Genomic DNA, 26,376 nt, shown 5'->3' on the forward strand with positions numbered 1-26,376 from the left:
ATAAAAAATTACATACACAGAACAATACAGTCTGAGGATATGTGATTAATTTCATGAATTTACAATACACTATGCTTAGGAGAAAATTTAAAAACTATCAGAGAGCTCTTAGACTGCTTCTGAGTGAGAGATCCCTGTCAGCCTGCAGCTGAGTGAGGGGTGGGGGTGGGGTGGGGTGGGGTGGGGTGTGAGTGACTGTGTGAGTGACTGTGTGGATTGAGGAGCTGGGTGAGAGAGAGAAAGAGAGAGAGGGTCTGTTTTTTAAAATCTTTAAAAAATGCTTATAAATCATTAAATAAGGTCTCAATTCTTAACATTAGGAAATGCATTAATTAACGTGAACTAACAATGAAAAATATATTTTTACATCATGTTAATTCTTCCATGATAGTATGAACTAACAAAGAACAATTTTTTTAAAGCATTTATTAATCTTTTTAATGTTAGAAAAATAGTCATGTTCAAAAGATAAACTTTAAAATGTAATAATATATTAACACATTTTGGAATTAATATTGATCAACATTAAATGGTATATAATTATTAATGTTTATATATATATAATGATAGCTACAGACACCAAACTCGGTACATAAATTGTTCTTATTAATCCGGACAACTTTCTAATTTACAGTCATTAGCTACGACCAACAGGAAGTCGGCTATATTTATTTTAATGTGGGTTTTGTTTTTAAACAGGCTGTAAACAAATTCATACTCCTCCAAACAGAAACACGTAAATCACACCAAACATTTTTTCTTATGATGCCAAAATACTGAAGATGCTAAATTGCGGACGGATTTAGGATATCTTGAACGATGATTTAATGGCAATTTATTAAAGTTACAGTAAAAAAGAGAAAACTTTTCTTTTCTTTTTTTCTTTTAAGAGCAGCTTCCAAACACTTCATAAAAAATTACATACTCAGAACAATACAGTCTGAGGATATGTGATTAATTTCATGAATTTACAATACACTATGCGGAGGAGAAAATTTAAAAACTATCAGAGTTCTCCTGTCTCTGTGCTTCTAATGTTTGCGGTAGGTGACTGGGTGGGTGACTGACTGTGTGAGTTCAGTGAGTGTGGAGGGGGAGAGAGAGAGAGGGTCTGTTTAAACATCTCAATAAAATCCTTAAAAAATGCTTATAAAGCATTAAAGGTTTTGATAACACTTTATAATTAAGTCTCATTTGTTAACAGTAGGGAATGCATTAATTAACATGAACTAACAATGAAATATATATTTTACAGTATGTTAATTCTTCATTGATAGTATGAACTTACAATGAACTAACAATGAACAAAATATTTTTAATATTAGAAAAATAGTCATGTTCAAAAGATAAAACTTTAAAATTTAATAATATATTAACACATTTTGGAATTGATGTTGATCAACATTATATTAACAATATATTTTTTACTTTATTAATTTGTGTTAGAAAAAATTATTCATGTTAGTTAATGGAAAAATAAATCATTAAAAAATGCTTATAAATCATTAAAAGCTTTGGTAACTATAATAATTTCTCATTTGTTAGCATTAGTAAATGCATTAACTAACATCAACTACCAATGAAAAATACATTTTCACAGAATTTAAAGTTTTATATGTTCTGTGTGTGTGTGTGTTTCACAGAGTTGATGGTTTGGATTAACCCTTTAATTGCCGTATCCCTTAAAACCAAACTGCCAGAGGGTTACTGTGATGCTTGTGCTCGCTGGGCACTGTTTTATCGATGCCACCGGGGTGGCGTATGCTGACGGCTTGGGCCCGTCATCGCTGCTCGCAGCTATATTTAGGGCCCAAGCCAGTAAGGCGCAGGGCCCTATTGTTCCCCTAAGGATTATTATTTTTTTTTTTTTTTTTTTTTTTTTTTTTTTTTTTTTTATTATTTTTTATTTCGACTATCCGGGTACTTTTGGGGGCCTTAACGTGCCCGAAAACTCTCGAAAATTGGCACGCACATTGGAACCTGCGGCCATTAGGACGCCTCTGAGGCTGGGACCCGGGCGTGGCACAGGGGCTCTACGGCGCCCCCTGGAAAATTGTCAGAAAACTTGATGTATAGCTCACACATACTTGCACGTATTCATATGAAACTCGGTACACATATAGAACTCATTGAGCTGAACAACTTTCACGCTGCATGTCTTAGGCTCCGCCCAACAGGAAGTCGGCTATTCAGGGCTGTTTAAAAAGCGCATGCTCTGGAATTTGATATACTCCTCTGAGGATTTCCATACGATTGCCACCAAACTAGGTGAACATGATCTCAAGACATTGGGGACGCTAAATTGCGAAGATATTTTTGATATGTCGAACGGTTTGCCCGTGGCGAGGCGATGAAGTTATGGCGAAAAATGAGACCCAGGAAATGCCTAATAACGTCCACATACATTGTATGATGTAGATCAAACTTCAGTGATTTGTTCGTTGTATGATGCCGATCGGATAGATGTGACTATTATGACTGAAAGTTATAGCGCCACCAACTGGCTGCAGGAAGTGTGTCGTTTTCAAAATGCTTTGAATTCAGCATCTTCTTTTACCTCGATTTGCTTCAAACTTCACCAGAATAATGTCAAAACACGGCCGATGTAAAACTGTGAAGGGAATATTGATATCTAAAATTATGTTGCCATGGCAACGTGTCAAAGTTGAAAATTCGTTTCTGGTGATTTTGAGGCAGATAACATGTTTAGAATGTCATGAAACTCAACACACATATCAGTATTAATGATAGTTAGACACTGGAAAAAGCTCATAAACGGGCGTGGAAGAGACACTCTATAGCGCCACCTTTTGTCAAAAATGAGGGGGTTAGTTTTAGCTACAGACACCAAACTCGGTATATAAATTGTTCTAATTAATCCGGACAACTTTCTAATTTACAGTCATTAGCTACGACCAACAGGACGTCGGCTATATTTATTTTAATGTGGGTTTTTTTTAAAAACGGGCTGTAAACAAATTAATACTCCTCCAAGCAGAAACACGGAAATCACACCAAACATTTTTTATCATGATGCCAAAATACTGAAGATGCTAAATTGCGGACGGATTTAGGATATCTTGAACGATGATTTAATGGCAATTTATTAAAGTTACAGTAAAAAAGATAATTTTTTTTTTTTTTTATCTTTTAAGAGCAGCTTCCAAACACTTCATAAAAAATTACATACACAGAACAATACAGTCTGAGGATATGTGATTAATTTCATGAATTTACAATACACTATGCTTAGGAGAAAATTTAAAAACTATCAGAGAGCTCTTAGACTGCTGAGTGAGAGCTCCCTGCCAGCCTGCAGCTGAGTGAGGGGTGGGGGTGGGGTGGGGTGTGAGTGACTGTGTGAGTGACTGTGTGGATTGAGGAGCTGGGTGAGAGAGAGAAAGAGAGAGAGGGTCTGTTTTTTAAAATCTTTAAAAAATGCTTATAAATCATTAAATAAGGTCTCAATTCTTAACATTAGGAAATGCATTAATTAACGTGAACTAACAATGAAAAATATATTTTTACAGCATGTTAATTCTTCCATGATAGTATGAACTAACAAAGAACAATTTTTTTAAAGCATTTATTAATCTTTTTAATGTTAGAAAAATAGTCATGTTCAAAAGATAAACTTTAAAATGTAATAATATATTAACACATTTTGGAATTAATATTGATCAACATTAAATGGTATATAATTATTAATGTTTATATGTATATAATGATAGCTACAGACACCAAACTCGGTACATAAATTGTTCTTATTAATCCGGACAACTTTCTAATTTACAGTCAATAGCTACGACCAACAGGAAGTCGGCTATATTTATTTTAATGTGGGTTTTGTTTTTAAACAGGCTGTAAACAAATTCATACTCCTCCAAACAGAAACACGTAAATCACACCAAACATTTTTTCTTATGATGCCAAAATACTGAAGATGCTAAATTGCGGACGGATTTAGGATATCTTGAACGATGATTTAATGGCAATTTATTAAAGTTACAGTAAAAAAGAGAAAACTTTTCTTTTCTTTTTTTCTTTTAAGAGCAGCTTCCAAACACTTCATAAAAAATTACATACACAGAACAATACAGTCTGAGGATATGTGATTAATTTCATGAATTTACAATACACTATGCTTAGGAGAAAATTTAAAAACTATCAGACAGTTGTTACAATGCTTCTATGAGTGAGAGTTCCCTGTCAGCCTGCAGCTGAGTGAGGGGTGGGGGTGGGGTGGGGTGTGAGTGACTGTGTGGATTGAGGAGCTGGGTGAGAGAGAGAAAGAGAGAGAGGGTCTGTTTTTTTTTAATCTTTAAAAAATGCTTATAAATCATTAAAGATTTTGATAACACTTTATAATCAAGTCTCAATTCTTAACATTAGGAAATGCATTAATTAACGTGAACTAACAATGAAAAATATATTTTTACAGCATGTTAATTCTTCCATGATAGTATGAACTAACAAAGAACAATTTTTTTAAAAGCATTTATTAATCTTTTTAATGTTAGAAAAATAATCATGTTCAAAAGATAAACTTTAAAATTTAATAATATATTAACACATTTTGGAATTAATATTGATCAACATTAAATGGTATATAATTATTAATGATTATATATATAATGATAGCTACAGACACCAAACTCGGTACATAAATTGTTCATATTAAGCCGGACAACTTTCTAATTTACAGTCATTAGCTACGACCAACAGGAAATCGGCTATTTTTTTTTTAATGTTTTTTTTTTTTTTTTTTTTTAAAGGGCTGTAAACAAATTCATACTCCTCAAAGCAAAAACACGGAAATCACACCAAACATTTTTTCTCATGATGCCAAAATACTGAAGATGCTAAATTGCGGACGGATTTAGGATATCTTGAACGATGATTTAATGGCAATTTATTAAAGTTACAGTAAAAAAGAGAAAACTTTTTTTTTTTTTTTTATCTTTTAAGAACAGCTTCCAACCACTTCATAAAAAATTACATACACAGAACAATACAGTCTGAGGATATGTGATTAATTTCATGAATTTGCAATACACTATGCAGAGGAGAAAATTTAAAAACTATCAGAGAGCTGTTTCAATGCATCTGAGTGAGAGCTCCTGTCACTGCATCTGAGTGAGGGGTGGGGTGGGGTGGGCTGTGAGTGACTGTGTGAGTGACTGTGTGGATTGAGGAGCTGGGTGAGAGAGAGAAAGAGAGAGAGAGGGTCTGTTTTTTAAAATCTTAAAAAAATGCTTATAAATCATTAAAGATTTTGATAACACTTTATAATAAGGTCTCATTTCTTAACATTAGGAAATGCATTAATTAACGTGAACTAACAATGAAAAATATATTTTTTACAGCATGTTAATTCTTCATTGATAGTATGAACTTACAATGAACTAGCAATGAACAAAATATTTTTAATATTAGAAAAATAGTCATGTTCAAAAAATAAAACTTTAAAATTTAAAAATATATTAACACATTTTGGAATTGATTTTGATCAACATTAAATGGTATATATTTATTAATGATGTTAACTAACAACAGTTAAATAATGTTTTTTAACATTGGTTAATTCACAAATAACATTAAATATTAACAATATATTTTTTACTTTATTCATTTGTGTTAGAAAAAATTATTCATGTTAGTTAATGGAAAAATAAATCATTAAAAAATTCTTATAAATCATTAAAACCTTTTGGTAACTATAATAATTTCTCATTTGTTAGCATTAGTAAATGCATTAACTAACATGAACTACCAATGAAAAATATATTTTCACAGAATTTAAAGTTTTATATGTTGTTCTGTGTGTGTGTGTGTTTCACAGAGTTGATGGTTTGGATTAACTCTTTAATTGCCGTATCCCTTAAAACCAAACTGCCAGAGGGTTACTGTGATGTGTGTGCTCGCTGGGCACCGTTTTATCGATGCCACCGGGGTGGCGTATGCTGACGGCTTGGGCCCGTCATCGCTGCTTGCAGCTATATTTTTTATTTGTTCATTTATTTACATGCTATTTGTTCTTAAAATGTTACTGCAAATTTCTCATATTCTAGATTCCTCTACTATGCAGATGCAACTATTTTAAGAAAGAAAAGCTTGTAAATAATGAATAAATAAAAATAACTGAATAAATAAGTAAATATTTACATGCTGTTAATTCTTAAAATAATTGCAACTGCAAATTTTTCATTTTCTAGATTTTTTTTTACTACACAGTTGCATTTATTTTATTTTAAGCATGTAAATAAATAAATAAATATTTACTTACATGCTATTAATTCTTAAAATAATTGCAACTGCATAGTAGAGAAATGTAGAAAAATGAGAAATTTGCAGTTGCATTTTAACAGCATGTAAATAAATGAATATATAAAAATAACTGAATAAAGAAAAAATTATTTGCAATTAATTAAACAATTAATTATGATTAATCAAAAAAAATGTAAAACACAAAAAAATTTAAAAGTTCCAATTTTGTTTTTGGATCCCAATAACTTTCACTGTGTAGACAAAATCAGTTGAAACAGTCTTCAACATTGTTCCCAACATATCAAATACATATAAAAATGTAACATGTTAACACTTATATACATACTTTTTCAAAACACAAAGAAGTGAAGAATCACTTCTAGCACTTATGAAGCTTTCACAATCATATGTGGATCGCCCAGCTGAAGAGTTCAGTTCTGAGCTAATACAGATCATTGTGTACCAGGGCTGAGACCACAACACATGCGATGCTGTAAACCACACAGCATTGCTCACTCCTGTGAGAACACAAGCGTCTTTGTGTTGTCAGTGATGCCAGTGCTCTGTAACCTATATCCGAGTGTGTGTGTGATTCTTTCAGGAGACTAACTCTGCTCAGCCCCGCCCCCTAGAGGCCTTGCCATACACATCCACCTGTCACCATGGCAACGCCCCACACCTGCCAGTTTCACCTGCACCTCAGGCCCGTATCGTGTGTCCAGCATCGCTCACGTGTGCTCTCGAAACCAAACTCACGCTTTTAACGGGTTAACAGGCCAGGCATCTAATGGCAGCACACAGTAAGACAGCATCAGGCCCATATGTGTGTCTTTATCAGAAGGAAAGTGTTTTCTATTTTTAGTGGTGTTAAACATCCACCCAACTGCAGTCATGTTGATAATGGCAGTGCCAGACTAGTTTGTGCAGGACCAGTACAGAAAAGCATGACCACATGCAAACTAAACAAGCCGAGCAAAAAGGACTGATTGATAAATCTGAGATAAAGTGAGAATTACCCAGATCTAACAGACCTACGTTTGCATTTCTTTTCCTTAATCACATCATCATGATCATGGCTAAGCATCAGCACCAAAAAACGCTACTAAAGGAATTATATACTGTATAGTGTTTAGACATATATACACTACCAGTCAAAAGTTTGGAATGTTTAGTTGTTTTTGAAAGAGTCTCTTCTGCTCACCAAGGCTGCATTTATTTGACCAAAAATGCAGTAAAATCTGTAATATTCTGAAATATTATTACAATTTAAAAGAACTGTTTTCTATTTATACATATTATGAAATGTAATTAATACCTGTGATGCAAAATCATTCTATTATGCTGATTTGCCGCTCGGGAAACGTTTCTGATTATCATCAATGCTGAAAACAGTTGCGGAGCTTAGGGGTGTGCGATATATATCGTCTGCGATAATATCGTAATTGTCGTTTTAACGATGTGCAATTTGACATTATCGAGTATTTTGCAAAAACCAAACAACACCTATGGAGTGCACGCATACATTACGTGATGAAGTCTAGACTACAGCGCATGTGCATTTAGAGAGTGTTATTTCACTGCATGATTCACTCTATGAAAATGCATTAAGAAAGATCACAAAATTCAAGATATGGGGGCAGAAAATGTATATATATATAATTTCATATAGTTAAAAATTACACGAAGAGTGCCATTTTTTCTTCAAAAATCAGCATTACAAACGTGATATTGATTTTATACAACAGTTCAATAAACAATAAGTTAATATTAAGAGACTTACGTTTTAGGCAGCATATTGCTTGTTTATGCTCTATTTCACCAACAAAAAATAATTCCAAACAGCTACAGCACTGTTTTGCATCTCTGAGGAATAACACTTCAGAAGCAACTTCTGCAAAGATTTATTTTGTTGATACTGGTTTCATTTGTCTGGTAACAGCCTAAATGTCTTATTATTCTAATTGACTGATTAAATGTAACAATTTGACTGAAAAGATGCACACTTTTAGAAAAAAAGGATTTATTAAAGGTAAAAATGCCCGTAAAAGTTAAAAATCAATTTAAACTTATGAAAAGATTAATTTCTGTTCGCAGAAGTGCCGCAGGTCTGTTGAATCCATCACTGTCGTCGGATAAACTCTAACACTGGTGTTCTGACGATTTGTGCTACTCTATCAGATTTTGCTACCTCCCATTAAAACAGATGGTAGCAGAATTCATTGCCATTGCGACTAGAGTTCACAGCGGAGCGCGGGCGGGCATTTCACTCGCTGGATGCCTCAGCATCACATTAGTCTGTACTACTTGAATTCCTGATTGGTTGACAGCAAATTTCAAATATTAAATGAAACGATAAAATAACGTTATTAAACGGTTAATGGCCATTTCAAATTTTCAATTCTGTTCGGAACTATAAAATTAGATTTTGTTTCTGTATCTGGTTCTGTTCCAGTCAAAATTTCGTTCGTTTCCGGTTTTCGTTCCTTGAACCAGTTCAGAGCCCTGCAAATAACGCGTTCTAATAAAATAACACAAGCCACTAAAGGGACATGGTTAGCTCGTTGCTAGCTGTAGCCTGTTACAGTACATAAGATTTGACTTACCACATAAACAGAGCAAGGAGAGATGCCTGAGGACGATGGCGAATGATTTACAGATCCTGAGCACCACTGACAAGCATCTGCTCTTGTAAAATGTGTGGTAAGTACTGCCGCTCCATAGTATAAACAGAGTTTGTGCGATCGCGAATCTCAAAAGTGAAAGTAAAACGCGATCGTGCATTTGAAAAGTTTCAATGCCCAGGCTCATTTTATTTACAGTATAATTACCCAACGATATAACTGCGCGAGAAAGTATCGAAATATATATTTTCCCTGTGTTTCCTTCCTGTGATCTACTGAAATGAGCCGCATTGTGAAACAGCCAATCAGAGCAGAGCTCAACATTATTATTCATAACCATTCCACATAAGCCAATAACAGCCGTTTCATTCTGGGGAGAAATCCTAGGTTGGTAAATGGACATGTAAAACTTTTGCCCTTACCTAAGCCAAATACCTTCTATGCAGATATCAGAGAACAATTTAAAATAATACACCTTTAATGTAAACTGTATGGTTAGTAGTACCAAATTAAATGGGTCATATGATGTTGCTAAAATGAACATTATTTTGTGTATTTGGTGTAATGCAATGCGCTTATGTGGTTTAAGGTTAATAAAACACATTATTTTCCACATACTGTACATTATTGTTGCTCCTCTATACGCGTCGATTTTTAAAAGCTCATTGTTCTGAGAAGCGAGGCATGCTCTGATTGGCCAGCTATCCAGTGTGTTGTGATTGGCCGAATACCTCAAGCGTGAGACGGAAATGTTACGCCCCTGACCGTATTGTGATTGCGTGTCCCAGCTCGATGACACAAAAACAATAAAACCTATTATAAACGAGGCATTTGTTGCATCCAGTGGGGACATAATTACTAATTATAATAACTTATACTGTCTTTGACGTTACCATGTCTGCATTTGTGATCGGAGAAATGACAAACAACAAGCACTACTCTACACTGCTAAAACTCGCGTTTGAATCGTCAGTAGCAGAAACGAACTTACAGGCTGTGAGTCGGAAGCGTCAGACTGTCCTTGCAAAGTTGGAATTGCCCCACTTTATAGAAACTTTGCGCAAGCCAGCATTGTAGATTACTCTTCCAGTTTCAGGAAATAGTCCTCCGTAAAATGCGCTGCACACTCGAATTTTGCATTGAACAATGTTGTAAATACAACTTAACCACTGATTTCTAGTTGTGTCCTCTTTTGGAAGCCCAAACATATGGGTTTGGGTGCTGTTATGAAAATCTTCCCACACAGTGACGTAGACATGTGGGGGCGTGTTTGAACGAGCCGTTTTAGGGGGGCGTGGTCGAGTCTTAACTTTTATAAAAAATATCTCTTTGGGTTTGAGACTTTAGTCTTTGCAACTTCAGGGATCTTAACTATGCACAAACAGCCTGTAACACTCCAAAGAGAAAGGAAAACTTGAAATCGCATCATATGACCCCTTTAATACAGAACTCAGCTTATGTTCTTCTAAATGTTATGTTCAAAATTAACCAATCAGATTTTTGAGCATGAAATATTTGTTTAATACACCACTGCTCAAGTATGAGTGAGAAGAATGAGGAAAGACTCTAACAAAGAGCATTTGGAAATGATCAACCAAAAAAGCTATTTCAGGATCTACAGTGGGTATGGAAAGTATTCAGACCCCCTTCAGTTTTTCAGTCTTTGTTATATTGCAGCCATTTGCTAAAATCATTTAAGTTCATTTTTTTCCTCATTAATGTACACACAGCACCCCATATTGACAGAAAAACACAGAATTGTTTACATTTTTGCAGATTTATTAAAAAAGAAAAACTGAAATATCACATGGTCCTAAGTATTCAGACCCTTTGCTGTGACACTCATATATTTAACTCAGGTGCTGTCCATTTCTTCGGATCATCCTTGAGATGGTTCTACACCTTCATTTGAGTCCAGCTGTGTTTGATTATACTGACTGGACTTGATTAGGAAAGCCACACACCTGTCTATATAAGACCTTACAGCTCACAGTGCATGTCAGAGCAAATGAGAATCATGAGGTCAAAGGAACTGCCTGAAGAGCTCAGAGACAGAATTGTGGCAATGCACAGATCTGGCCAAGGTTACAAAAAAAATTCTGCTGCACTTAAGGTTCCTAAAAGCACAATGGCCTCCATAATCCTTAACGGGTGACGTTTGGGATGACCAGAACCCTTTTTAGAGCTGGCCGTCCGGCCAAACTGAGCTATCGGGGGAGAAGAGCCTTGGTGAGAGAGGTAAAGAAGAACCCCAAGATCACTGTGGCTGAGCTCCAGAGATGCAGTCGGGAGATGGGAGAAAGTTGTAGAAAGTCAACTATCACTGCAGCCCTCCACCAGTCGGGGCTTTATGGCAGAGTGGCCCGGCGGAAGCCTCTCCTCAGTGCAAGACACATGAAAGCCCGCATGGAGTTTGCTAAAAAACACCTGAAGATTCTCTGGTCTGATGAGACAAAGATATAACTTTTTGGCCTTAATTCTAAGCGGTATGTGTGGAAAAAACCAGGCACTGCTCATCACCTGTCCAATACAGTCCCAACAGTGAAGCATGGTGGTAGCAGCATCATGCTGTGGGGTGTTTTTCAGCTGCAGGGACAGGACGACTGGTTGCAATCGAAGGAAAGATGAATGCGGCCAAGTACAGGGATATCCTGGACGAAAATCTTCTCCAGAGTGCTCAGGACCTCAGACTGGGCCGACGGTTTACCTTCCAACAAGACAATGACCCTAAGCACACAGCTAAAATAATGAAGGAGTGGCTTCACAACAACTCCGTGACTGTTCTTGAATGGCCCAGCCAGAGCCCTGACTTAAACCCAACTGAGCATCTCCGGAGCGGCAACCTAAAAATGGCTGTCCACCAACGTTTACCATCCAACCTGACAGAACTGGACAGGATCTGCAAGGAGGAATGGCAGAGGATCCCCAAATCCAGGTGTGAAAAACTTGTTGCATCTTTCCCAAAAAGACTCATGGCTGTATTCGATCAAAAGGGTGCTTCTACTAAATACTGAGCAAAGGGTCTGAATACTTAGGACCATGTGATATTTCAGTTTTTCTTTTTTAATAAATCTGCAAAAATGCCAACAATTCTGTGTTTTTCTGTCAATATGGGGTGCTGTGTGTACATTAATGAGGAAAAAAATGAACTTAAATGATTTTAGCAAATGGCTGCAATATAACAAAGAGTGAAAAATTTAAGGGGGTCTGAATACTTTCCGTACCCACTGTACAGCTCTGCTATGCTGTCAATAAACTATTTTAAATAACCTAAATGGACAAGAAACTCTGTTGTCATACACAACCATTGAATAGTTATAGCTAAGACATATTTTTTAAAGAGATAAATACTTTTAGTCAGCAAGGACACATTCAATTGATCAAAAGTGACAGTAAAGACATTTCATATAAATGCTGTTCTTTTGAGCCCCTTGTTTTAATAATAATAAAAAAAAACTAAAAGTATCACAGTTTCCACAAAAATATGAAGTAGCACAACTGTTTTCAACACTGACGAGAAATGTTTCCTAAGAAGCAAATGATTTCTGAAGGATAATGTGACACTGAAAACTGGAGTAATGATGCTGTTTGATCACAGGAATAAATTACATTTTACAATATATTCAAACAGAAAACGCTTATTTTAAACTGTAATAATATTTCACAATTTGACAGTTTTTACAGTATCTTTGATAAAAAAAAAAAATAAAAAAAAAAATAATAATAATAAAATAAAAATGCAGCCTTGGTGAGCAGAAGAGACTTCTTTTAAAAATCTTACTGACCCCAAAATGCACAGTAGTGTATAAAAAAAACAAATAACAGCCCCAGAGCATTATGGGACAGAAGTGGGCTGCTTTTGGTCTTACCTTCGCACAGTGAGCCGCAGCGTTTTGTACGATCCTTTAACAAGAGATATGGCCTCCTGCTTCCACCCGCTCAACTCCACCTCATTAATGACAACCACCTCGTCTCCGGCCTGCAGGGGGTGCTGCAACTGAGACACCTTCCCGCCCTCCTCTACCTGCGGGACGTTAAGAAAACACACACAAACAGACCGTGAATGCTCTGTGCGGTAACAGATAGAGGCTACGAGGGCTCCACGAACTAAATTAAAACCACATGGACGCTCAGAGGCCCCAGTAAAACCCGCCCAGAATTCAAAGAATGTTTTCTTTGGAGCTTTACGCCTACACATTCGCAGAGTCTCTAGACACTAATATTTTGGTCACACAATCTCTTGTCCGGGTCGGACGGAGGATGGAGTCCCACTTTACAGAAAGCTCAGCAGCATCCAGACAACATAATGTCATTGTGCACCTGAGAGGACTCCATTCACTCTCTTACAGCTCCTAAACAATACACAGAGCACAGGGCATTATTCATGAGCAGGAAATGTAATGTTTAGATATTGTAAACACAAAGAAACCTCTGTAAATCCCTAGTAGCATCTCACTGTGGACAAAGAAAGACAGAATTGGTTCGATAACATCGGTTAATGCACTCTTTTCTTGAACTCTTGAAAGCAGGTGCTTGGTGTTTCAGGCATAATTGTTTTGACGACGGATCTCCAATTCGCTAAAGAAAAGTCCTGTGGTGTGAGGGTAAAATATTCCCCCAGGAAACTGATGTGTTTATGTATATGTGACAATAACAATTCAGAGGAATGGTCTGCATTTGTGTGATCTTGTGATTTGCTTCGTTTAAATAGAGTTTCTAAAAATAGCACTAAGAATTTCTTTGTAAATAAATTTACTGCTATTTTTACCTTAGCTTAAGTGCCTCAAATAAATTTTTTTTTAGAAAATGTGTTCAAGAAATTGATGGTTTTGATGGTTCTGGAACAACGAATGGTTCCTGTCCAGTTTAGTTATTTTTAACTAAAAGTATTTAAAAAAATAATAATTAATTGAAATAAAACTGAAAAACAACAAAAATACATTAGATGAAAAACCTAAACCCAAAAAAAAGTTAAACAAAAATTTAGAAATATTGCCCTGACAACTAACTGAAATAAAATAAATTGAAGTACTAAAATTAAAACTGAAATAAAAACAAAATTAATGCTAAATTACAAATTATTTTAAAAACTAACAATGACAAAAGCACAAAAAATGAAGCAAAAAAATAAACCTAACAACAACAAAAAAAAGACAAAAAACACAAAAGCACAAAACAAACTAAATTTGATAAAAATAAAGTTAAAAAAAGTAATAAAATGACAAAAGCAAAAACCAAAAGTTGAAACTAAAATTAAGTTAAAAAGAAAAACTGATGAAATGGCAAAAGCACAAAATTACTAGCAAATTTAAATAAAAATTAAAATGAAAACTGAAAATGTAAAAACAAATAATATTAACAAAATATCAATAAATGTCCGAAATTTTCATCTGAACTTTTTGCATGTTAAAAAATAAATACGACCTCACATTGTGTCAATCACGTTTACACACTGCCTCCGAAACTTTCATCCATCAAACAAAAAAAATCAGATCAGGTTTGATTTTCTGCGTTTTCGCATCCGTAGCAAGCATTTTGATAGGAAAGGATGACGAATATGAAAAAAAACGCATGCAAAAATTTCTGACTCAGTGTGCAAGGAGTCTGCATAAAGCAAACCACAAACTGTGTGTCATTAGCTTTTTGCTTTTGTTCTGAGAATAAAATATTAATAATAATAAAAATTGAAATTTAAACTTGAAAACTACTGAAATAAAATAAAACTTACTAAAATGACTAAAACTAAAATTATTAAATTTAAAGCTATATAGAAATAAACTAATAAAATTGACAAAAGCACACAGCAAAAATTCTAAAACTAAAATAATAATTATTACAAATTATTACAATGAATAAAAAATATTATATGTAATAATTATATTTATAATAATTACTAAAATTAAAAATAAGTTTAAAATGAGTTTAAGTACTAAAATAGCTCAAATTAAAATAAAGCTAAATAGAAATAGTAAAAAATTAAAATAAATACAAATAACAAATGCATGTAACAAAATCTAAAAACAAGATTCAAGATTTTTATTCGTCACATACACAATTATACAGAGTATAACCAGCAGTGAAATGTAAGTGAAATGTAAACAAAACCTAATTTAAATTATACTAAAGTAACACTGAACTTTTGGCACTGACCATGCAAACTTAGCCTAGACACATGACCTGTTGGATATCGCCATATTATATTTCAGCTTCCCAAACAACCATAAGCCATTGTAATTGACTTTGGATAAAAAGACCCTGCTAAATGATTAACAACCAATAAAACCAAAACATACAGGTGGACACCCAAGTGATTTCTACCAGAGAATAAGATTTGACCTCTGGTTTATTGTTAGCATTACTTAACAGCCGACCAATCAGTGCCAAACAAAATAAGTCCTTCAGGAAGCCCTTTCAAGATAACATGCAGAACAAACTGGCATTTCATTCTCCTTCTAAAGACGCGCATTTGGAAATGGTCCCCAATTGTCTGTCGTTTCCTGTTAAAACCTGTCTTTCGTCTGGCTCTTTCCTGACGACGTTTGCTCTCAAAAGCCTGCCGTGAGCCGCTTCCTCGCAGCATTCAAATCACACCATATTCAGAGTAATCGTATGAGCAAGCATGTCTTCTCTTTCATCGGTTATTGAGCGTAAAGCCGGGTGTCTCAAAGAAAAGACGGCTAGCGGAGATTTACTTAACACTCGGCCTCAGGGCCATCAATAGGAGTGTTTAATTGTGGATGTGCTGCCAAGCCAGTGACAATGAATTCATTAATATGTAACTGAACAAAGCGTCTAATTCTCTTAACCTTATTTTAACCCCAGACTTCCTGGGGTTCAGGTCGCTCTTAGCTCGTCTTCTATTGCCGCCACACTGTAAACAACACAGTGCATTCTGAAACGGACGAATAAAAGAGCAGCTCCACAGAAGAGGCTGAATCAGTATTCAGGACTACATAAAGTACGGCTGGAATTGCTATGTAGGTTTTTTTTTGATCATCTCTCTTCTTTTGTTGTTTTCCAGGCTCTTGCGAATTCCGCCGCTGACATTCTGCTCTCTCTGTTGGGTCTTTGCCAGAGGCCTGGGCTTTATCCTGCCCTGTATTTGCCTGCTCTCAAGGAGAAGATGAAGGGGTATGGACAGTGTGGGGGGTCAGAGAGAGAAGAGATGTTTGGAAAAAGATAAAACCGCTGCATATTATTCTGAGTGGCATATTATTCATGCTGTTTTTGCAGTAAATATCAGGGTTTGGGAAGCTAATTTGACATAGATACGAGAATACTTTTTGTATGCAAAGAAAACAAAAATAACAACTTTATTCAATAATTTGTCTCCTCTGCGTTTCCGTAGCGCCATTTTGGGAAATATCCATTGAACGCAAACAGCGTACGCTGTTCTGTGTCAGCCACACCACACAGAGGAGACGAATTGTTGAATAAAGTCGTTATTTATGCAGTGTTGACAGAACCGGGCTAATGTGGTCATACTTCCTGGTTCTAGTAACTCTAGCTGCTGCATTTTGAACCAGCTGGAGTTTGTTTATTAAACGTGCAGAGCAACCACGCAATAAAGCATTATAATAATCTAGCCTCGAGGTCATGAACGCATGAATTAATGTTTCTGCATTTGACATTGAGAGCATTGGTCGTAATTTAGATATATTTTTAAGGTGGAAAAATGCAGTTTTACTAATGCTAGAAACATGTTTTTCAAAGGAAAGATTGCTATCAAAAAGTACGCCTAGGTTCCTAACTGATGACGAAGAATTTACAGAGCAGCCATCAAGTATTAGACGGTAATCTAGGTTATTACATGCAAAAGTTTTTGGTCCAATAATTAACACTGTTTTTTCAGAATTTAGCAGTAAGAAATTGCTAGTCATCCAGTTTTTGATATCAATTATACATTCCGTTAGTTTTGCAAATTGGTAAGTTTCATCAGGTCGCGAAGAAATATAGAGCTGGGTATCATCAGTATAACAGTGAAAGCTAACACCATGTTTCCTAATGATATCTCCCAAGGGCAACATGTAAAGCGTGAAAAGTAAGGGGCCAAGTACTGAGCCTTGAGGTACTCCATACTGCACTTGTGATTGGTATGATACCTCTTCATTTACTGCCACAAATTGATGGCGGTCAAATAAGTACAATTTGAATCATGCCAATGCACTTCCTCTAATGCCACCATCATTTTCTAGTCTATTTAAAAGAATGTTGTGGTTCATAGTATCAAACGCGGCGCTAAGATCCAGTTGCACTAATAGAGAGATACAACCACAATCAGATGATAAAAGCAGGTCGTTTGTAACTCTAATGAGAGCAGTCTCAGTACTATGATATGGTCTAAAACCTGACGTGAAGGAAATCCTCACATGTCATTTTTCTCTAAGAAGGAACATAGTTGTGATGATACTACCTTTTCTAATATCTTTGACAGAAAACGGAGATTCGAGATCGAACTGTAATCAATTTATTCTCTGGGGTCAAGTTGTGTTTTTTTAATGAGAGGCTTAATAACAGCCAGTTTGAAGGTTTTCAAGATTCAAGATTTTATTTGTCACATAAACAATTATACAGAGTATAACCAGCAGTGAAATGTAGGTCAGGTCTGCTCCAAGGACAGTGCAATTATTGGGACATATCCTAATGACGATGAGTTAATAATATTCAGAAGAGGATCTATCACTTCTGGAAGCACCTCTTTTAGGAGCTTAGATGGAACAGGGTCTAAAATACAGGTTGTTGGTTTAGATGATTTAACAAGTCCATACAATTGTTAATTTCCAATAGAAGAGAATGAGTGGAATTGTTCCTCAGGGGATCTATAGTGCACTATCTGATGCGATACTGTGGCTGACAGCTGCATGGTTACAATTTTATCTCTAATAGTTTCGATTTTAGAAGTAAAGTAGTTCATAAAGTCATTACTACTATGCTGCTGGGTAATGTCTGCACCTGCTGATGTTATATTTTTTTGTTAATTTAGCCACTGTATTAAATAAACACTTGGGGTTGTGTTTGTTTTCTTCTAAAAGAGACGTAAAGTAAGCAGATCTAGCAGTTTTTAATGCTTTTCTGTAGGATAGGGTACATTCCCGCCAAGCAATACGAAATACCTCTAATTTTGTTTTTCTCCAGCTGCGCTCCATTTTCCGGGCTGCTCTCTTTAGGGCCCGAGTGTGCTCATTATACCACGGTGTTGGACTCTTTTCCTTAATCTTCCTTAAGCGAAAAGGAGCAACCGTATCTAAAGTGCTAGAAAAGTGAGAGTCAATAATTTCTGTTACATCATAAAGTTGTTCTGAGCTATTGGATATGCTGAGGAATTGAGATAAGTCAGGAAGATTATTTATAAAGTAGTCTTTTGTGGTAGAAGTGATAGTTCTACCATATTTGTAACAAGGAGTTGGCTTTACAGCTTTAGCTATATGGAATATACACGAAACTAGATAATGATCTGAGATATCATCGCTCTGCTGCAATATTTCAACGCCACTGACATCAATTCCATATGACAGTATTAAATCTAGAGTATGATTTCGACAATGAGTAGGTCCTGAAACAAGTTCTTTAACACCAATGGAGTTCAGAATGTCTATAAATGCTGATCCCAATGAATCTCTTTCATTATCAACATGGATATTAAAATCACCAGCAATTAGGACTTTATCTGCAGCCAGCACTACCTCAGATAGAAAATCAGCTAATTCTTTAATAAAGTCTGTATGGTGCCCTGATGGCCTGTATACAGTAGACAGTACAAACATTGCAGGGGATTTATCATTAACACTTGTTTCTTTGGATAATGTTATATGAAGCACCATTGCTTCGAACGAATTATACTTGAAACCCGACCTTTGAGAAATACTGAAAATTTTGCTATAAATTGTGGCAATACCTCCCCCTTTACCTTTTGGACACGGCTCATGTTTGTAACAGTAATCTTGGGGGGTAGACTCGTTTAAAGTAATGTAATCATCTGGTTTTAGCCAGGTTTCTGTCAAACAAAGCACATCTAGTTTACGGTCAGTGATCATATCATTTACAAAAAGTGCTTTTGTAGAAAGGGATCTAATATTCAATAAGCCAAGCTTTATCATTTGTTTATCTGTATTATATCTGTTTTTTATTTGTTGAACGTCAATTAAATTGTTACTCTTACTTTGGTGTGGATGTTTTCTGTATTTTCTAGTTCGGGGAACAGTCAAATCAAATTAGTTTCATAGATAATACCAGAAATATGGTGGGAATTAAGTTATATATTATCACTTTAAACAACAGAGAGTGAAAGTAAGATAAGAGATTCAACAGGAAAGCGAAGCTACACGGAGCGACAATCGCAAACCTCTCAGCAGCACGGCAGACAGAAGCAATCGATCTATCCATCTCATAGTAGCCTACCAAAATTTTCTTAACAGTAGAAGTGAAATCTTATTGTAGTCTTCAAATCTGGGTACTGTCTTCTGTTTTAAAATCACTTACAGAGGAAGTTTGGTCCCATCAGGCTAACATGACAGTCAACGACTCATGCCGCTGTAAGCATTTTCTTTTGTTTTCGATATTTACAACACACATTACATTACATATTTCATGGCACACTCGTTTTATGCGTGTTTGGCACCACCTATTGTTGTGGGTGTATTATTAATATGTCAAAGTCTAGACCCTGAATATAAGACGATTGCGTTTTTGTCGCAACATTGTCTTATATTCGGGTCATTACGGTAATTTACACTACTGTTGAAAAGCTTTTTTTTCCTAAAGAACTGAATATTTTAATTGAGTAAGCAAGTGTAAAATCCATCAAAAGTGTCAGTAAAAGACATTTAAAATTTCAACTAAATGCCGTTCTTTTGAACTTTCTAAAGAAATGCATCACTGTTTTCACAAAAAACATTAAGCATTAAGCAAATATGAACTGTTTTCCACATTGGTGATAAGAAATGTTTCTTAAGCAGCAAATCAGCATATTAGAATGATTTCTGAAGGATTATATGACACTGAAGTCTGGAATAATGATGCTGAAAATTCAGGTTTGATCACAGGAATAATTTACATTTTAAAATATATTCACACAGAAAAGAGTTATTTAAAAGGTAATAATATTTCAAAATATTACAGAATTTTTTAGCAAATAAATGCAGCACCATTGAACCTTAAAAAAAAACAAAAAAACATTGTCGATACAATCACATCATGATATCACTGACCCCTTGTACTGTTACTATACATATTGTTTGCATTTTGCATGTACATATTAGCACATATCTAACTGCATTTGCTTAAAATTCATAATTAACTTAGGTTCACACACTGAACCTTCTGAACCCATTTTCTACAAGTAAAAAAAAAATATATATTTTTTTTTAAAGAGTATCACAAATGCCTTCCATATTATTTGAAAAAGCATGAAAAAAAATCAATGCACTAACAATTTTAATCTTGCATACTATTTAGGACAGATAGCATGCGAATTGGGATACAGCCAGCCATCTCTCTCAAGAGCAGATCTGAGTGTGAGGCGCTGAAAGAAACCCATCGGTGACATTTACACCCCCCATAAGCCCCGAGACTTCGCTCTATCTCTCCCTCTCACCCTTTCGTCCGTCACTGTCCCTCTGTATTACTCCTCTGTCTCACTCCCCAGATAAGAGCAGCTCTCAAGGCCTATAGCTCCTCTTCATCCTTCCTCCTTATCTCCGGTTTCGTTCGGGAGTCTTAACCGTGCTCCAGGGCCGTATTGTTGCCATGGTAATGGTGACAAGCTCTTAAAGGGGGAGTGAAGGGCCACGGCTGTTGTTTGCGTCCTGCTCACTATTCAGCACAACACACTTCACAGCTCACTATGACACACAACACACTACTCACCATTGTAAACAAGACACTGCTCTACAGCACGCAACAGAAAGCATGCTATTCAGCGCAACACACATTACTGCACAAAAGAACTACATCAGACCAAAACCGCAGCAGTATGTTAGCTCATGCTCACGGGACAAACTACAGGCAGATGAAGTACGTCTCCTGTTGAGACAAGTACAGATTGCTTCATTCTGGCTAAAACGTAAAAATACGGCTGCATTCCAAATCAAATACTAATTTTAAGTATAGTAAATACTGCTAATAATAAGAAATGTTTCTTGAGAATCAAATCAGCATATTAGAATGATTTCTGATGAATCATGTGACTCTGAAGACTGTAGTAATGATGCTAAAAATTCAGCTTTGCATCACAGAAATAAATTATATTTTATTATATTATATTAAAATAAAAAATATTTTAAATAGCAGTATAGCATTTCATATTTCATAAATGCAGCCTTAGTGAGTAGAAGAGACTTTCTAAAACAAACAAAAAAATCAGTCCAAAACTTTTGATTAGAAGAGTACTTTTCATTATGTAATGAAAAAATATTGTGTATTAACAAGATAGATTGTATTTTTTGAATTTACATCAATATACAATTCATTATTACTTCTCTTTTAATTCAGTCTTATTTAAATAAACATGTTGATAATCTCAAAGTAGACAAATCTCAAGTCTATCACTAAATATTCACACAAACGCATACTTCAGAAATACAACAGAAACAGTATGCAGTACCGTTGACATACTGTCTTCAATGTTCTATGACTTTGGACTACTTAACCCTAATCTTGCATGCTATTTAGGAATAATACAATGTAAACTTTGGTGCAGCCAAAGGTTTTATTCAATCTGGATGTGAATTACGTGATCTTTGATTTCAGGATAGACTAAATTTGCTGTGGTATGCAGTCCCAAATTACACTTTTAGGGTCAGACGGTGGGTGTACGGTGCACAGATCCTCGTGTTTTGGAAACATCTGTTTCCAAGCAGAAAACATCATTGTAATCAATTCCTGTTTATGCAGTTAAACATAACAGGTACTGTATATACAATCGCAGGAGGGCGCAGGCTATGGGATCCCATTGTCATGGCAGCAGCAAATCCACAAACTATCTGGATAATTTGTGTTGTTTTTCTGAGAGGCTACAGAGATTGGAGTCAGGCAGCAGAGGACATTACTCAAGACCAGAAATCCAGAGAACCAAATAAGGCAGGACGGGGATCTCCTCTGCTTTTGCCTGTTTCCCTCTTTAGAAAAAACACTTCCAAACAAATAGAGCCATGCATTTTAAGCAAATTAACCTTTCATTTCAAGTTGTAAATCTAAAATATGGAACAAGGTTCACTTAACCTTCGGATTACGAGTCCGACTCTCTAACCATTAGGCCACGACTTCCCAGGTATATACTCTTAAAAAATTATTTTATACTGCTTTAGTGGAACTTTTAAGTACCACAAATTCTCTAATTCTCTGGTTTCATGTATGTATCGATGCTTCAAAAAAATCTAGAAACCAAAACACTGATCTGTAGAATTTAGAATATCAGTTTCCAAAGAACGAGGTGGCAACTTCAGGGTTTTTGCCAAAAACAATCATTCTTGAGTCCATGAAAACCACACTAAAGCTCATGACTATAGAAAGTTGAGTCTGGGGAAATTAATATTCCTACATGAGATCTTCCAGGATTAGTCACAAAACCATTTCAGGGATTTTTGTTTCATTTCAGGATTGTAAGCACCTGCTGAAGTTCATGTCAAGTCTAATTATATTCTTTTTTCCTTCCCAGAAAACAAGTATAGTTCCCCCTCATTGATCATTGGCCGTCTACCACTGACATCCTGCTGCATGCTGACTTTGGACTGGCGTGATTCAAGGGTTCGTAATCTCTTGTACAGCTAAATCTCACACACACACTCACAAACACAGGCACTGTAGAAGAGTGATAAAACTCTTAAGGGAAATGTGTTTAACCCCTGCGATGCCAGCGATTAGTCTCAATTATTCTTCAAAGATAAAGCCCTACCTCCTCTGGGTCAACTATGATGGAATATCCATGCATTTATGTCATATATGAAGTAAAAGAGAATAAAGTAGGAATTCTCCTGTGAGGACTAATCTAGGTGTTTCACTCTCTGGGATGTTTTCATTTCATTCCCATGTGTCTCCCTGACTTGCAGTGCACTGATTAGCCGACATGACTGATCAGTACTGATCCACTACAGTGCAGAAGAGGTCATTCTGATCACAAGATCAGGGATTAACCACCAGTTTGCAATCAGGACTGACACTTCAATTATGATCATTATGACAGAAGTTCAAAATTCGTCACCAAGCACCATAAAAAACACCAGATTTTCATTAGAATGCCTCTTACCATTAAAAACTTGCAAACTTTATTACAGTTGCTTATTTGTAATAAGTTAAATAATGTGACTAGATAAGCTTATTGCTTCTGTTGGTTTTCTTCCTTGGAAATGAGGCATACTCAGTTGAAGGAAATTAGTTGTTTCCTGTTTCCAAGGAAAAAAGTACATGGGTCTGAAATCTCCAATTAATTCTCCATAAAAAATTACCTAATGATCCACTATCAAGAAAATCAGCACTATAACTACTGCTAATACTTAGGGTTAGTGACTTGAAGTACACAAGTAACCACCCTGGTTCAGACAATGTAACAGGTGGAAACTATCTCATATTTAAAGAGGGACCCAAGCTAGTGACGAGAATATCATAGAGACTTCTAGGCCACATTACCAAACTTTTGACAAAATTGTGTCAAAAAAGCCCATTGTCTATTGTCAACAGTTTAGTGATGTAAGGACAGCCCAAATAAAAATCACTTTCAGACTAAGCAGATTACTATTTGTCAACGTGGCAAATACACATGACCAATTTGAATCTGTAGAGAAATCTTTCGCCCTCACACATAATTTGCCTACCACGCAGAAATGCCTAGAAACACCATAAAAACCAACCTGAGAATTGTAACAATATTGGTGCATTGATGACCAACAACTTCTTTTTTTAAATTTTTATTCAAAATCTAAAAGCCTAAATTAAACTTATATTGATACAGAAAAATAATTATTCCAAATATACCAAGAAAGAATAAATTCCCCTAAAATGTACCCAAATGGCCACCAAAGCATCTTGAGCTTTACAGAACTACAATGGATTCTAGAATTCTGATGCCTATTATTTTTTATGCTCGGGCTCCAGCCGTGTGGGAGAATTGAACAGGAGCATGTGAAACCGTTTTATGAATGCAGCAGGTCAAAATCTGTTACTCACGCTGGTCTGGATCTCACACCAAGAATCTGACCCTGTACTCAGCAATTACAATCTAGATGCCTGAAGGACGCTCCCTCTCATTAAGAAGTGTGTGTGACATACGGACCCTAGGGTCTGCACTGCACCTCAAGTGACCATGTGTAATCCATAACATGATATATATTTCAATGAATGCATTATTTGAATATATAATATGAACTTTACATATGCAAAAAACACAGTGGCCGCAAAACATATTTGGACACTTGAAATATCAGAATGGCATTGCATTTGAAATGTAGTATCAAACTAAGCAGCATCTGCAAACAGCATATTTTTTCTCAGAACAAACGAAAGTCACTTTTCAGAGCTATTTTTACAATGACTTTTAATCACCAAAATGATTTTAGTGGATTCAAGAAATTCAGCAACCACGATTTTGCCAATTAGAACATCAACATTAATCAATCAGAATGATTAGGAAAGGGCCAGAGTTCAGTGAGGTCTAGGTTAAGTGGCTTGTACACATCAACTTATCATTTCCCTCTGGTTTAGAAGTAGTTAATGGTTGGGGTTAAGTGTAGGACTATGATTGTTTGATAAACCTGTTGTTGGTGTTGATCCAAAGACCAGCAACATCACAGTGACCAATAAGATCACAGGTGTCCACACCAAAATAATCCCAACCACAGGTGTAGTCATCACATTAACCACATCTATAGACACATCCCACTAACATTTAACTATCATAAAGTGCTAAAATATAGTTTTTCTTCATTTTAAACCGTGTTATAGTGATTAAACGTGAAACATTTTGCTTGAAAAGTGTTCAAGTTGCCACTTGGTTTGACATTTTGTTATCTAATGCAATGACATTTTAAGTGTGATTTAAGTGTTCAAATACACTCTGGCATCTTACATTCATAATTTCCATTTCACTTCCAGCCACAAAGCATGGCTCCCTCATTATGTTTCTCTCTGGTGTATAGAATAACATGCTGACTGACACATTCTGACCCTTTGAGGGCTGAAGCTGTTATAGTCAGGTGACAGACACATACATGTATCATCTGAAAGACAGGTGAGAGAGGTGATACTTTACCTTCGATATGATTAACGGCTCGTCGTGCTCAAGCCCACCTTTGAGCGTGAACCCCCAGGGCGCTCCACCCTGCAACTGAGCCTCGACGAACACCAGCTTTCGCTTTTGGATCACGACACTGTTGCTGCCTGGAAAACTATTATCCATCGCTGGAATGTTGTGGGAAAGAATGGACGAGGTCGTCCCTTAACTTTAGTTACTCAGTCAACCAATATACTCTGTCCAAGGATGTTTCTTCTCAGTCAAAACTTTAATGATATGATGGGTCATTTCCTCGAATTACTTCATTCGGGATCGCAGGGTAATAATGTAACAATCTATCTTACATCCCTACCTGCCAGTCCTATTGAAGGAACGACAACCTTTCAAAATAATTTACATTTGCAAATAAGCAGTCAAATCTAATATCGTGCACCACTTTTCCGGGCAGTGGTCTCACTTTTAAACTCCGTTTGTCAGCCTTTGCTCGCTTCCGACTTCATTTTTACATCACAATAGAATTTGATTCATTTCAGTGCGTCCGCAGAAACGCCGAGCGGCGAGCGCGCAGACTCCTGTCGGGAAGGAAACAGTTCCAAAATCATCGAATCAGTGCAAACCCGCGTTTCAGCTTTTAAGATACATGTTTTTTAAAAAGTTTTCTCTTCTTGTTGATGCGCTGAAACTTTCCGCAGCCATGGATGAGGGAGCCTGTGGTCGACCCCCCCACCAAACTCCACAGTTCATCGGAATAGTGGCGCGCATGCGCGAACAGTGAACTAATACAACAGCTCCCAAAATCACGTACTGTGGTGCCTGTGACCGAAACTGGCTGACATCATGTAGTCAAATCACCACCTTATCCTCCTACATCATGCTGGGAAAACATACAAATCGACTCTTATAACAGGTCTGGTCAAGTCATCCAATTCATATTTGGGAGTAGCATATTTTGCACACACTCTGCTTTCCTTTTTCTCATGGTGCTTATGTGTAGCAAAATACAGTAACACTCATGAATACATTTGATTACCCTTAAGGGAGTGGATATCAAGTTTTCTCGCCTTAATCTCGGTTATTTAGGTTAAACATTTCTACTGTTCCAGAACTGTTCTGTAAGCGATTTGTATTGATCATAAATCATCTCTGTTATCTGACAGATATTACAGTAATAAACGTCTCTGTTTCTTTGACAGTCATAAACTTTGTATATACTGCAAACTTGGGTCACACTCACAGCGGGCCGCCCTTCTTTACAAGTGGTGCTGG

At 36.0% G+C, this 26,376-nt stretch overlaps 1 protein-coding gene across 1 annotated transcript in view; it reads right to left on the reverse strand.

The window, feature by feature from the left end:
• Positions 1-25,863, reverse strand: part of LOC306855471 (protein Shroom3-like) — a 92,342-nt gene extending 66,479 nt beyond the window's left edge. Inside the window, exons 1-2 of the mRNA XM_079394215.1 lie at positions 25,129-25,863; positions 12,758-12,912 (exon numbers count right to left, since the gene is read on the reverse strand). Coding sequence (XP_079250341.1) covers positions 12,758-12,912; positions 25,129-25,275 — 302 coding nt within the window. The 5' untranslated portion in view covers positions 25,276-25,863. The remainder of the gene's footprint in view (positions 1-12,757; positions 12,913-25,128) is intronic.
• Between the last annotated feature and the right edge of the window lie 513 nt (positions 25,864-26,376).

The sequence above is a fragment of the Barbus barbus genome, assembly GCF_936440315.1.
Source record: "Barbus barbus genome assembly, chromosome: 36".
NCBI lineage: Eukaryota > Metazoa > Chordata > Actinopteri > Cypriniformes > Cyprinidae > Barbus > Barbus barbus.